Genomic DNA, 14420 nt, shown 5'->3' with positions numbered 1-14420 from the left:
GAGCTGGTGCGCTCCACCATCGACTACCTGGAGACGACACCAACTATGCCTGCGGCGTGCAGCATGCCGGCGGCGTCCCCTGTTCCCCACTCGCTCCCCCTGTCCCATCCGGCGAAACACGCCAAGCACGCGCACCGAATCCATCGCCCGAGCAAGCGGAGCAGACGGCCGCCCACCGTCTCCCTCCGAGGAGCTACTCCGAGGCGCCAACAACCGATGGCGATGGCCAGCGGAGCCCCGCCGGCGCCGCTGCCAGTGGTGGGGCAGCAGTTCTGCGCGCCCTACGTGGTGCCGCTGACGGTGACCAAGAAGTCCCTCAGCCTCTCCGACGGTGACTTCGCCATCACCGACGCCAACGGCGCCGTGGTGCTCAAGGTCAAGGGCGCCATCTTCAGCATCCAGAGCCGCCGCACCATCCTCGACGGCGCCGGGATGCCCCTCCTCACCATGCAAGAAAAGGTCCCTTCTCTACTACAGATTCGCTTCTTTGTATGTCTCCCAATCTCCGTTGCCTCTGCCCCGACGCCGGTGAAATTTCCTCCATCCGTGGGCATGTCTGGGATGTTCATAGCAGAAATAAGAATTGTCGTTGCAAATTGGAATAGTCCTGGTATTTTTATTTTATTTTATTTTATTTTTCTGAGCTGGGGGAGGAATAACAGTGTTGATTCTTCAAGTTAAGGTGGGGGAGGAATAATCCTGTGACCTCTACATCATGCTCACAGATCTCACAACCCAAGTTATTGCAAAAATCATTACAAGGGAGTGGCAAGGAAAACGACGTGTATAAATGAAGTCTGACTAATTCCGAACTGCCAGGATTCTTATCAGCCACTGCCTTGTCCGATGTCCCCACTTGAGCTTGATCTGTGACAAGGAGATATGTCCCCACTGGCTCGTCGGCGACGCTTCTCGTTCCGGCGGCGAAGTCGTTCCTCGTCGGCCTCACCAGGTTCAGTGGTCCATGCGCCTCCACCAGAATCACCGTCCAGGCACGCACCGCTCCTCCGTCTATCCTGATCTGATCTGGGGTGTGGTTTGGCTTCATCAGACGGCCAGGAAAACTTGCTTTGGTTGTCGCAGGTCATGGGCACGATTACGGCGCCGTCGACGAGCGCATGGAGCGAGAAGAAGAACCATTGGCTGATGTTCTACCTGATCGACGGGCTCACGGTTACCGGCAACAGCACCCGCTTGCTGGACGGCATAGGCCAGACGTGGTGGGTCGATAAATGCAAAGCCGATAATGATGTGAGGAAGCCCAACTCAACTCTTAAGGATTTCTTTTCTTTAATTCCTCCTTGCATTTGGCAAGTGCCCTTTGATTTACCAATCTTCTTCGGAGAGAAAGTATTTAATGGTCAATATATTTCCTTAAACCGAAGCATTTATCAGTTTTCACTCAACTATTATTATTCTTTTCTTTCAAGATTGTGTGATTAAGGCACCGACGGTCAGTATAAACATATATACTGTAATAGAAAGCAAGTGTAATGGCTAGGTAATTAGCATAAATGACGTGCATGTAACCTCATTGCACACGTATGACTACATGGATGGATACATGCCTTGATGGTCATGAACTGCACCGACGTGGAGCTGAGCCAATTCAGCAGCAAGGACAGCCCGCAGATTCACATCGGGCTCAGCATGAGCGGCAAGGTCAACGTGACGCAGCTCACCATCACCGCGCCGGAGAACAGCCCCAACACCGACGGCGTCCACGTCGACCGGAGCGAAGACGTCCACATCACCGGTTCGACCATCGGCACGGGCGACTACTGCATCTCCATCGGCCCCGGGAGCCGCTTCGTCACCGTCGACGGAATCGTCTGCGGCCCCGGCCATGGTGTAAGGTAACAAAGGGTTGCAATAGGGAGGCTTTCTTCCACTGCATTTTCTATGTAACATGCACTCGAAGAAGAGGCGTAAAATGGCTTGATGACCGGGAGTGTTGTATGGTTTGATCCCGTTGCAACGCACGGGCTCTTTTGCTAGTTAGATCCTAATGAACCAGCTGTGTGTGCCCCTTTGCAGGCACCAACTCTAACTCTCTCCCTAATTCACAACAGATCTAAAACCTTAGACAACCGCCCCGACAAGGATTGGTAGCTAGACAGGCCAACCCTGAATTCAACCCAAACGAGGGATCCACAAAGTGAGACAAACATCAACATGAGAGAAGATCAAAAAAATCAGAGCAGCCCTTGCCGTTATCAGGATCGCTTGAGACGTGGCAAAACTCTAGCTTCCTTGGGTTTTCCTATTTGACGCTCAATTGTACTTCGTCCTAAAATTTTTATCTTAGATTTGTTTAAATATGAATATATCTAGTTAAGTTTTAGTATTTAGATACATTCATTTTAGACAAAGCTAAGACAAAATTTTTGAGACGGAGGGATTACTACTTAGTATTGGGCTATTAGTCGGAAAGAAGGGGGGCTCCTATACACCTGCATCCAACAGTAGTGGGGCGCATAGGGGGCGAGCCAACAGGGATCGAACCGAGATCCTCCTGCTGGTTAACGATCACGCCTAGCCACCAAAAAACACGATCCTTCATGTCTACATAGCCAGCACGGTGATATGAGAGCCATTACAAGCAACTAATATAAAATATGTTTTGAAATTTAAAACACAATTTTTCTTCAAATGAGATATTTTTTGAAACATAAACATTTTAAAATTTATATAAAAAAACTTAAACTTTTGTAATTTATTAATTCGCGAACGATTCCTGAAAGAAAGGAAGGTTTTTTGAAGTTTTTAAATGTGATCATTTTTTAAAACGGCGATCATTTTTTGCATCCGTGAGCCAATTTTGATATCACAAACAGTTTTTTTTAAATATGAACATTTTTTGAATTTCAAACATTTTGAGGGATTGCTACGCATCCGACGGAAGGCGTCTAGTAAATATCCATCAACTCGATAGCCGTCAGATCTCCACGATGCATCCATCCGATCTAACTCTTGGCACGCGGCTCGCTCGCCTCCCCGACACATTAATTCCTGAAACAACAAACCAGTTGCAAAAACAACCGTCGATCGATCTCCTCGCACGCTCCGCTTGTCCCCTCACCCACTCATTAATTCCTGAAACAACGACCGCGTTGCAGAAACAACGGCCGCATTGCAGAAACAGCGTTCGTGTTGCAGAAACAATTCCTAAAACAACGGTCGCGTTGCAAAAACAACGATCGTGTTGCAGAAACAATTCTTGAAATAATGGTCGTGTTGTAAAAATAATTTATGCAACTCCTGAAACAACGGTTGCGTTGCAGAAACAACGACCGTGTTGCAGAAAATGAAGAGGATAGATGGCTGCAAGGTTAAAGGAGAGAGAGGGAGGGAGGGGAGGGGATCCAAAAATCCAACCGGGAGGTACACAAGGATTGGAGCCCCTCCACCCAACTCGGCCCGGTACTCAAACTCCTCCCCCGGCGGCCTCCTCCTTCCTGACGGTCTTCTCAATGACGACCAAGGTGCACCTCTCCCCGACCAGCCCGCCCCTCCCCGCCTCCCACCTGACCCCTCTAGCGTCGACGGGCCTCCTCCCCTGCGGAGCGAGCGCAGCCCGCGGCAGCCCCCACGATGGGCTCGGTCGCAGCACCGCCACTGACGATGAGCCCATGGTCCTGCTCAGCGCGGGCGCTATTGAATAGACAGACGTCACGGGGCCAAGACAGCTTCAGGGAAAGAAAAGATTAGTTGGGGAAGAGATAAGATAAGAGACACACGTCAACTATTGAAGGGGACGGATACCGAGTGATGGATCCGCCGACTGATGGGAATAGCTTCCCTTTTCCAGAACACGATTTTATTTTAAAACAGGAGTATGTATTGAAATTCCTAAACATTTGTTTGAAAATGTGAACTTTATATGAAAACATGACTATTTTTGAATTTGTAGACAATTTTTGGAACTGAGAATATACCTTGAAAATCCGGAACAATTTTAGAAAAGTTGAATACATTTTTTAATTTGTGAACAATTCTTGAAATTACGAATATTATTCAAATATTTATCAATTTCTGTAAACTTGAACATTACTGGAAAATGGAACATTTTTCTAATTTTCAGCAAATTTTGGAACGAGAATAAAATTTTTATCTCCAAACATTTTTTCAAAATACAAACACATTTTTTTGATTTTGAAACTTTGAAGAAAAGTTAAAATTTCGAACACTTTTTGAATATTCTGAGTTTATGAAAAAAAGAAACAGAGAAAAGAAAAACAGACTTGAAATAAAAGCCAGGGCATGAAACTCAAAATGGAAAAAGAATCAAAAACAGATGAAAAAAACGTAAACAGGAGGCCTAGTCATGGGCATTGTGTGCGAAGCTCCGACTATTTGAGGGAATGTGGGGTAAAGAAGGTTTTCCAGAAAGAAGGATGCAAACCTCTCTAGGTGCCCAACTTACTGTTGGGGAACGTCGTATGAAAACAAAAAAAATTCTACGCACACAAAGACCTATCATGGTGATGTTCATCTACGAGAGGAGATTAGATCCACATACCCTTGTAGATCGCTATGCGAGAAGCGTTAAGAAACGTGGTTGATGTAGTGGTACAACTTCATGATTCAAATCACCGTCGTCCCACGATCCGTTCTGATCTAGCGCCGAACGGACGGCACCTCCGCGTTCAGCACACGTACAGCTCGATGACGATCTCGGCCTTCTTGATCCAGCAAGAGAGACGGAGAAGTAGATGAGTTCTCTGGCAGCGTGACGGCGCTCCGGTGGTGGTAATGATCTACTCCTACAGGGCTTCGCCCGAGCTCCGCAAAAATCCAATCTCGAGGAAGAACTACGTGGTATAGGTTTGAGTTGCATGTGGCAAAGTTGTGTCTCAAAAAGCCCTAAACTACCAATATATATAGGAGGAGGGGAGGGGCTATCCTTGGGGCTCAAGGGAGCCCCAAGGGCGCTGGCCGAGTGGGAGGAGGTGGACTCCCACCCCAATTCGGTTTGGGGGAAGGAGTCCCCTCCTTCCTTCCCACCTCCCTCTTTCCATGTTTTTTCTTTTCTTTTGGTTTATTAAACTTGTGGCGCCATGACCCTCTTGAGTTGGCCTCACCAGCCCACTAAGGGCTGGTGCGCACCCTAGGGTCACTGGGCTCACTCCCGGGTGGGTGGGCCCCTCCCGGTGAATATCTGAAACCCATTCGTCACTCCCGGTACACTGTCAGTAATGCCCGAAAACTTTTCGGTGACCAAATGAAACCATCCTATATATCAATCTTCGTTTCTGGACCATTCCGGAAACCCTCGTGACGTCTGTGATCTCATCCGGGACTCCGAACAACCTTTGGTCACCAACACATATAACTCAACTATATTAAAACATCATCGAAACTTAAGTGTGCAGACCATGCGGGTTCGAGAATTATGTAGACATGACCTGAGACACTCCCCGGTTAATACCCAATAGCGGGACCTGGATGTCCATATTGGATCCTACATATTCTACGAAGATCTTATCAGTTGAAGCTTTGTGCCAAGGATTCATATAATCCCGTATATCATTCCCTTTGTCCTTCGGTATGTTAATTGCCCGAGATTTGATCGTCGGTATCCGTATACCTATTTCAATCTCGTTACCGGCAAGTCTCTTTACTCGTTCCGTAATACAAGATCCCGTGACTTACACTTGAGTCACATTGCTTGCAAGGCTTATATGTGATGTTGTATTACCGAGTGGGTCCCGAGATACCTCTCCGTCACACGGAGTGACAAATCCCAGTCTTGATCCATGCTAACTCAACGGACACCTTCGGAGATACCTGTAGAGCACCTTTATAGTCACCCAGTAACGTTGTGACGTTTGATACACACAAAGTATTTCTCCGGTGTCAGTGAGTTACACGATTTCATGGTCATAGAAGTGAATACTTGACACGCATAAAACAATAGCAATAAAATGACACGATCACATGCTACGTTCATAGTTTTGGTCTAGTCCATCACATGATTCTCCTAATGATGTGATCCAGTTATCAAGTGACAACACTTGCGTATGGTCAGAAAACCTTAACCATCCTTGATCAACTCGCTAGCCAACTAGAGGCTTGCTAGGGACATTCTTTTGTCTATATATCCACACATGTATCTCTGTTTTCATTCAATACAATTATAATATGGATAGTAAACGATTATCTTGAAACAGGAAACATAATAATAACTATTTTATCATTGCCTCTAGGACATATTTTCAACACTTATTGACCCAGAGAAGCTCAAAATAAGTAGGCCCCAACGACGATGGCACAGGTATGTGCCCAAAACAACAAGAATTAGTTGATGAATTGTCGCTTATCTATACCTCTATATCTATATCTACATCTATTAATAAAAGAAGGTGTGTTTCTCCAATTTGTTGGGCGCTTCTACGCGTCCTTCGGTCGATCTTTTCAAAAGATCAGTCGGGCGCTAGCCACCAGATCCAGTGTTAAAAAAATGGCTGACGGCTCTAGTGCATCGTAGATTATATTGCATATTTTTTGCAACAGAGAGCATGTTGCGGAGGCGTTCGTAGATTTTTTTTTGCAACAAAATTTGTTATAGAATACTTTTTGCAACAAGGATCATGTTGCGGAAACACCTGTAGAATTTTTTATAACATAGGTTGTGTTGCGGATTTTTTTACAACATCGGTTGTGTACCAAGATATTTTTTACAACAAACTTCTTGTCGCAATTTTTTTCACAACAAAGTTATTGTCGCAAATTTTTTTGCAACAAAGATTTTGTTGCAATTATTTTCTGCAATATAGCTAATGTTGCAAAAACTTTTGTAAGTTGTCATAGTCGTTTCCGAACCTGGTTTGCAACACCATTGTTATTGCGAAATATGACAAATAGACACGTGGTAGGTAAACAAATGAAGGTGTGTGAGCACGTTTGAGATCGCGTGGATCAGAAACGATTCAACGGCTATGCAGGTGACGGAACTTTTCGTGCAATCAACCAGTAGAGCATTAGCTTTTCCCTTTTTTCATCCGTTCATCACTAATTTTATTTTTTAATCCAAGGTGGTATTAAATTATTCTGCATCCATCTGCTAGAAAAGGATATTGGGTGTCCAGAATTTCGTATCTGGGCCACGCGCGTTGTTACCCAACAAAGCCATCCCACTTAATTTTCTACCCTAGTACCTGGAAAAACGCTATTTGCCGCACAGCCCGTCATATAGTTGGGGCTTCCCACAGGGCGCCCATAACTGTGACGGTTCGGTTTTTTCTATTGTTTCTATTTTTCTTTTTTCTCTTTATTTCTTTTGTGTTTGTTTTTCCTTTTTCCCCTTTGAAATTTATTTTCTATTTTCTAAATTCAAAATTGAAATTAATTTTTCTCATATTTTACAAAATGTTCAGAAATTTTCAAAAATATGTTTTTGGAATATTTTTTAAAACAACTCATTCCAAAAGTTGTTCAAAATTAAAAAAATGTTTTTGTTTTAAAAAATAGTTCAAGATTAAAAAAATTAAGAAAATGTTAGATTCAAAGAATATTCTGGTTTTAGTGAAATGTTTAAAAATAATAAATAATGTTCGCGCTTCGAAAAACGCATTTTCTACATTTGTTCTGATTGTTGAAAACATATTCCCGTTTTTTTACAATTCACAAGTTCAAAAAATCTTCCTCATTTTATAAAAGGTTCATGTTTATAAAAAATGCTTGTAAAACATAAAAATATTCATATTTCAAATTATGTTTCCCATTGCTTTCTCGCAAAAATATCTCTCTCGTTGCAACACACGGGCATATGTGCTAGTTCTTAGTATAATATAGAGTTGTCCGTAAAATAAACCTCCGCACGCATTGACCTGGAGCGACTTGTGGCCATTCCGTTTTCGTCTCCAACAAATGGATTGGGCGCTAGGGCTTCTTCTAGCCGCAAGAATCACCGAGTTCCCACCACGATCAGCCGGTCCGCTGCTGAAAATCTCCCAATCGCAGTTAAGAGTAAGAATTCTTGTTACAGAAACTGCAATTCCTATGATTGTTTCATATAGAAACATAGTATTGCATAAGCAGGCTAGAGAAAGTAATGTGTTTACTTTTTTATTTTACCAGTGGCCACATCCTGGGAGGACTAAACTTTGCAAATTTTTGTTCAATATATAAACAGGATTCAGGATCCAGTTACGGTCTCATTAAGAAAACGATTAAGCCCCCGTCGATGCTACAGAAGAAACTAGGACATGTTCACAAATTTCCTCCCTTAATTATGTGATGCATATACTTGATGTACATATGCCGTTTTGATCTCCCTTGATTATGTTATGTGACGCGAATGCCTTCCTTGTGTGATGCATGCAGATCTGCCTCGATTATATATAGGCACGTGCACACAACGACGTTACCAGTCACCGGATACAGCCACATCCTCATAGTTTGTGCAGCTTCCGTTTGATTCCTCCTTTCCAGCTTCCGCGGCATGGCTAACGATTCAACTTCTTCGGTTGACAAGCCTATATCCGAGACCTCGTCGAGATGCCTGACAGAGTGCACATTGGCGTCAACGGCTACGACTGGACCATCAGAATCTACCCTGATGAGGCGAAGGAGGAGGACAAAGTCGTGGTGTTCTAAGGCGACGCGCCATCTCTGGCCGCCACGCTGAATGCCTGTCGCGACGACACGGTGTTGTGGCGGGCCAGGACGAAAGCTGCGGACCGGACCGCTCTCATAACGACGCCTGGCTCAGTGTGCTTAGATATACATGACGGCCTACCTCTTGGCTGGTGCCTCCTGCTATGGCTTTCTCATTTTCTCTATGTAAATCCGTCACTCAGGATTGGGGGTTCCCCCTCTTCTTCATAGCAATATATTTATATTCAGGTGGTTGAGTGGCTTTCCCCTCCTGCCCCAGTGAAAATTCAAAAAAAAAAAGTGTCGGCGTTCCTGTGTCTCTGCAGTGGGGCAGCAATAGGTGTGAAGGTGAAGTTCACTTTGAGTTTATTGGAGAAAGATGGAGAAGCTGGTAAGCTAAACAACACAACAACAACTCCTACCTTTAAGTCTGTAGGTGATGCTTGGGGCTGGGGCATATTCATTGACAAGTCCAGGCTGCAACAACTGCTATCCCGTAATTACGACTGCTTCACAATCAGGTGTGTTTTGACCGTCATCAAAGACCATCACACGGAAGATCTCGGCACAGCCCTAGTCCCAGTCCCACTGTCAGACCTGCACGCGCACCTCGCAAACATGTTGAAGGATGGAGAAGGCATGGATGTGACATTCAGTGTCCGCGGACAACTCTTCAGTGCACACAGACATGTGTTAGCCGCACGATCATCAGTCTTCAAGGCTGAGCTCTTTGATCAAATGAAAGAGACCGCCATGAAATGCGTCAAGATCAATGCCATGGAGCCTGCCATCTTCGAGGCACTTCTTCACTTCATATACACAGATAACCTGCCACACAATTACGATGTTGATCAAAATGTGACATTGCATCACTTGTTGGTTGCCGCGGATAGTTATGGACTGGACAGGCTAAAGGCTATTTGTGAAGGGAGGCTATACCAGAGAAATGATGTGGAAGCAGTTGCAACCACCTAGCTTTAGCGGAGCAGCACCACACCATGCAACTCAAGAATGCTGGTCTCAGATACCTTTGTTCACAAGGCGTGCTCCGAGCTGTCAAGGAAACTGATGGATTCAAGCACCCCACTACAAGCTGCCCATGGATTATGATGGACATTTTAGAGAAGGTGGTGCCACCATCAGGAGTATGAGAACTCTGGCCCAGAATTTAGTTCGAAATGTGGAGTTCTAGTCGTATTCCATGTCTGGTGTCTCCATTAAAAGACTGAACTTCTCTTCGACAATGTGTGCTCTGTGCTCTGAACTTATTGGTGCTAAAATTTCTAAGAAAACTCACAGGTTATTTCTTCCTTTTGCATCGCTTTGTTTCTCCCTTATTTTGGTAGTGGATTTTCCTGCAGAACCAAAGGGCACTAGGTTTACATAATGATATGGATATATACTGGACTGAAGCTCTGAACCCAACCTTACTTGCCGTACTGCAGCCCCTTTCACTTCTAGATGTCCCAAGTTACCTGTGTCTGGGTTTGTAGCAATCAGATCAGATGAACGCTTAAATGGCTTCGCACATTTAGGCCGCATGAGACTCCTGTTTCCGACACAGCAGTCAATGGCTTGTTTTCCATTCCACATTGTCCATTATTGCTGGAACAGGAAGAACAAAAGTTAGATCGTCTACTTAAGCTCAGCTAAATATGGTACAGTACATACATTTAATAGGAAGTTCTGAACTTCTAGTTACCCTGTCATTGCCATCCAACTGGGAACTCTTAGTTTGGTTTCGAGTTAACTTGATCATTATGGTCCACTTTGTGGATGTATAAATATATTCTCCGAAGACCCCTCTTACATGCTCTTTCCCCGATCTTGTATTACACAAATCTAACTACTCTGCCCCCTCAAAACAATGGTGGCAGTTTACTAGTAATCAACCTCAGGAATTGGTCCCTGATTGGAAAACAAAGATAACCAGTGAATACGATGGATAATCTATAGCTTAATGGAGGCATAAATCAAGAAAAAAAATACAAGCCCACTAAGATATAGCAAACCACTTACCAGTAATTTATTATCAAATCTTTCCATTTCTGTTTCTAACAACTTAGCGGCTTCTTCCATCCCATGCGCAATATATGCCTGAATCATGGTGTTATAAATTACCTTGCCTGGTTTACATTTCTTTTCCTTCATTAGCAGTAGCATTTCCTCCATTATTTTGATATCTCCAGACTTGGCATATGCACTGATAACGCAGTTGAAAAATGGAGTATCCAAGACAACATCAGTGTTCTCCGTCTGTCGAATAATTAAAGGAACCATATCAAGGAGCCCAGCTTTACTGTATCCATTAACCAGCGAGCAGTACGTTATGGGGTTGGGCTTGACACCCTGAATTTTCATCAGCCTGAAATAGTACTCCATCTTCTCAATGTTGCCAGCCCTTCCAAAACACTCTATGATTATGTTGAACGTAGCAGCAGAGGGTGAGAAGAAGCGCCGCTTCATATACTTCAGCACAGACAACATTTTGTCAGGCATGTTAGCCTTGCCGTAAGACTTCATCATGATATTGAACGTCCGCGTATCTGGCTCAACGCCCATCAACTGAAACTCAGTGTACCACCTCTCCATGTCAGCAACCCTGCCACGGTTCCCATAGGCCGAGATGATGGAGTTCATCGTATATATGTCCGGCACATTGTCCCCATCTTGAAGCATGTTGGACAGCGCGTCCTCCATCTCCTCTAGCATTCCGGCCTTGCCATAGCCATCAATCATGCCATTGTGGATGACAATGTTGCATCCGAGCCCCAGGTACGACATCTCATCGAGCACATTGCGGATCAGGTCGAAGCGGCGTGACTTACAGCAGCAGTTGATGAGGACGGAGAAGGTGTACTCGTCCGGCTTGCAGTCTGCGTCAGCACCTTTCATCCGGTCGACAATGGCCATCGCCTCGTCCAGCAGGCCGCTGTAGCCGTAGGCCCCGACGAGCGCCGTGTACACGTCCACCGTCGGCGCGAGCCGCTCCTCCGAGAGCATCAGCTTGAAGAGGGCGGCGGCAGGGCCGGGCTGCCGGCACCTGCCCAGCAACATCAGCAGCCTGGCGTAGGTCTGGGTCCTCGGCTCGTACCACCGCTGCTTCCGCAGCAGCTCGAAGATCTGGAAAGGAGCAATTCGTAGGCGATGAGCATCGGTCGAACAGGTAGCGTGCTACTCCTCCTTGGGAGAGAGAGAGGGGTGGAGCGGACCTCGAGGGCGGACTCCCAGCGGGAGGAGGCGACGGCGGAGTCGAGGGCCTCGAGGACGGCGCGGGGCCAGAGGCGGGTGGAGTGCTGGCTCGATCCCGCCGACGCCTTGCGGGAGACGCCGGAGACGGCGGCCTCGGTGCGGAGGATGCGGGCGAGCGCCTCGGCCGGCTGCTCGGCCTCGGGGGGCGCGGACGAGGGCGGCCTGCGGCCGCGCTGGGCCATCGCGACGAACGGCCCGCGCAGAGGCGGGGAGGCGGTGGCGGCGGGGCAGCGCGACGGCGAGTGCATGGTGCCGTGGAGCGGCGCGGGGCGGAGGAGATAAGGCGCCGAGTGGCAGGCGGCAAAGCAGCTTGGCGAAATTCCTCCCATTACCGTTCGATAGCTTCAACTGTTTGGAACCCGAATTTTCTCCCCACAAAGTTTATGTAGAAACTCAATTGTTTTATACTGTACTCCACTTTTTAAGTTCAAAAATACTTGCCATAAAAATGAATATATTTTAATTTTACATACATTTATTTTTATACATTTGTGTGACAAGTAATTTGAAACTAAAGGAATATGACATTTGCAACCATATTACACCCAACATAGCTACAAGCTTTTGGGACAAATCTCAAAGCTTGTAGCTCACAAAACCCCTCGTCAATCAACAAATTTTTGTCATTTTGTGTATTATTGCAGCATCTATGCCCGAATCCTCGTACCCGCTTCAAACATTTGGCAGACCATCCGGTCACTAACCGACTACAGAATTTCGATCTAGTCGGACGTCTAACGGGCCACAGACGTCTCGTCTGATCGACACCCCTCATATCCAGCCCAAATATGGACCGGATATGGGTGCCCGGGGCACTTTGACGAACTCGACGCGGAGATAGCGGTGGAGGAAGCTGGAGCGAAGCATCCGGAGGCGCCGGAGAAGGCGGAGCTGCAGCTGTCACGCATGTATCCGCCAAAGGGCACGGAGATAGTCGACATCTCCGATAATGAGTAGCTACGTAGTAAGTAGATTTTTTATTTTATATGATTATGTATGGATTCTAGTGTAAAGTGTCTAAACGAAGTGATGCTAATTTAAGACGTGCCCGATTACTTCCGGCGGGCGGGTCCGAACACGTGCGCGGACATTTGACGAGTCATATTTGTCGACCATAATTGTTGATGTTAGAATATGCTAGGTATAGTATATTTTCTTAGAAAACGTAGTTATAAGTACAAACGATTATAAATGGGCTAGTTTAAAAACAACCACCGATGACAAAATAACAACAAAGCAAAAGAGCTTGTTCAAATCTAAGTGACCTCATCGCTTCTCAATTTACATTGGTCACCTCAGACCAACAACTCCCGCGAGCTTTCCTTGTGGACGCACCATCCATCCTTTATGTCTGAAAAGAGGTGGCAAGTGGATGGCAAGACTCGCTGTTTGGTTACAGAGACTTATTAGGGACTTAGAACTTATAAGTCCCTTTAAGTCCCATCTAAACCAAACAGGAGGGACTTATAGGGACTTAAAGTGGACATTTGAGACTTATGAAATAAGACTCTCAAGGAGAGTCTTATAGGGACTTATAGTTGTAATATGGTTTTTTAGTCCATGTTAAGTCCTAGGAACCAAACAAATAGAAACTTTTTAGGGACTTGGGACTTATAAGTTGGGACTAAAAAAAGTCCTAGGACTTATGAACCAAACAGGTGCTCAGTCCGTCCCAAGGAAAACACCATCTTGGACACACCGATGACGAATGTACATTGTACCCCAAAAGATCAATGTTGGAAATCAGGGAGCGTAACGTAGGGCCTCCAAACCGTGCCTCGAGACACAATGTTAAGGACAACATTGTGCTGATCTAGGCTTTCACATAGAGACAACTACCAACACCAACGAGCGAGGGAAATGGCGACACATCTCAGCGACGTCTCCAAGGAGGGGAACGACCCCCACGACGACCATCGCACTCGTCCTTGTTGGAATTATGCCCTAGAGGCAATAATAAGTGTAGTTATTATTATAATTCCTGTATCAAGATAATCGTTTATTATCCATGCTATAATTGTATTGAATGAAGACTCATTTACATGTGTGGATACATAGACAAAACACCGTCCCTAGCAAGCCTCTAGTTGCCTAGCCAGTTGATCAAAGATAGTCAATGTCTTCTGATTATGAACAAGGTGTTGTTGCTTGATAACTGGATCACGTCATTAGGAGAATCACGTGATGGACTAGGCCCAAATTAATAGACGTAGCATGTTGATCGTGTCATTTTGTTGCTACTGTTTTCTGCGTGTCAAGTATTTATTCCTATGACCATGAGATCATATAACTCACTGACACCGGAGGAATGCTTTGTGTGTATCAAACGTCGCAACGTAACTGGGTGACTATAAAGATGCACTACAGGTATCTCCGAAGGTGTTAGTTGAGTTAGTATGGATCAAGACTGGGATTTGTCACTCCGTGTGACGGAGAGGTATCTCGGGGCCCACTCGGTAATACAACATCACACACAAGCCTTGCAAGCAATGTAACTTAGTGTAAGTTGCGGGATCTTGTATTGCGGAACGAGTAAAGAGACTTGCCGGTAAACGAGATTGAAATAG

The 14420-nt window shown here is 45.6% G+C and overlaps 1 protein-coding gene and 1 pseudogene across 1 annotated transcript; one reads left to right on the top strand and one right to left on the bottom strand.

Annotated features, from left to right (window-relative positions):
* Positions 1 to 1572: 1572 nt before the first annotated feature.
* Positions 1573 to 9954, top strand: LOC123450889 (annotated as a pseudogene).
* Positions 9955 to 10374: 420 nt separating this feature from the next.
* LOC123449933 (pentatricopeptide repeat-containing protein At3g53170) lies at positions 10375 to 12035 on the bottom strand. The gene is made up of 3 exons (XM_045127303.1): positions 11814 to 12035; positions 10621 to 11724; positions 10375 to 10509 (listed from the first exon to the last, which is right to left on the bottom strand). Exons 1-3 carry the CDS (start codon positions 12033 to 12035, stop codon positions 10483 to 10485), a joined length of 1353 nt encoding a protein of 450 aa, XP_044983238.1. The 3' UTR covers positions 10375 to 10482.
* Between the last annotated feature and the right edge of the window lie 2385 nt (positions 12036 to 14420).

The sequence above is a fragment of the Hordeum vulgare genome, chromosome 4H, assembly GCF_904849725.1.
Source record: "Hordeum vulgare subsp. vulgare chromosome 4H, MorexV3_pseudomolecules_assembly, whole genome shotgun sequence".
In the NCBI taxonomy this organism is placed as follows: domain Eukaryota; kingdom Viridiplantae; phylum Streptophyta; class Magnoliopsida; order Poales; family Poaceae; genus Hordeum; species Hordeum vulgare.
The sequence above is the reverse complement of the archived record's forward strand: the minus strand, read 5'-3'. Positions and strand labels throughout refer to the sequence as shown.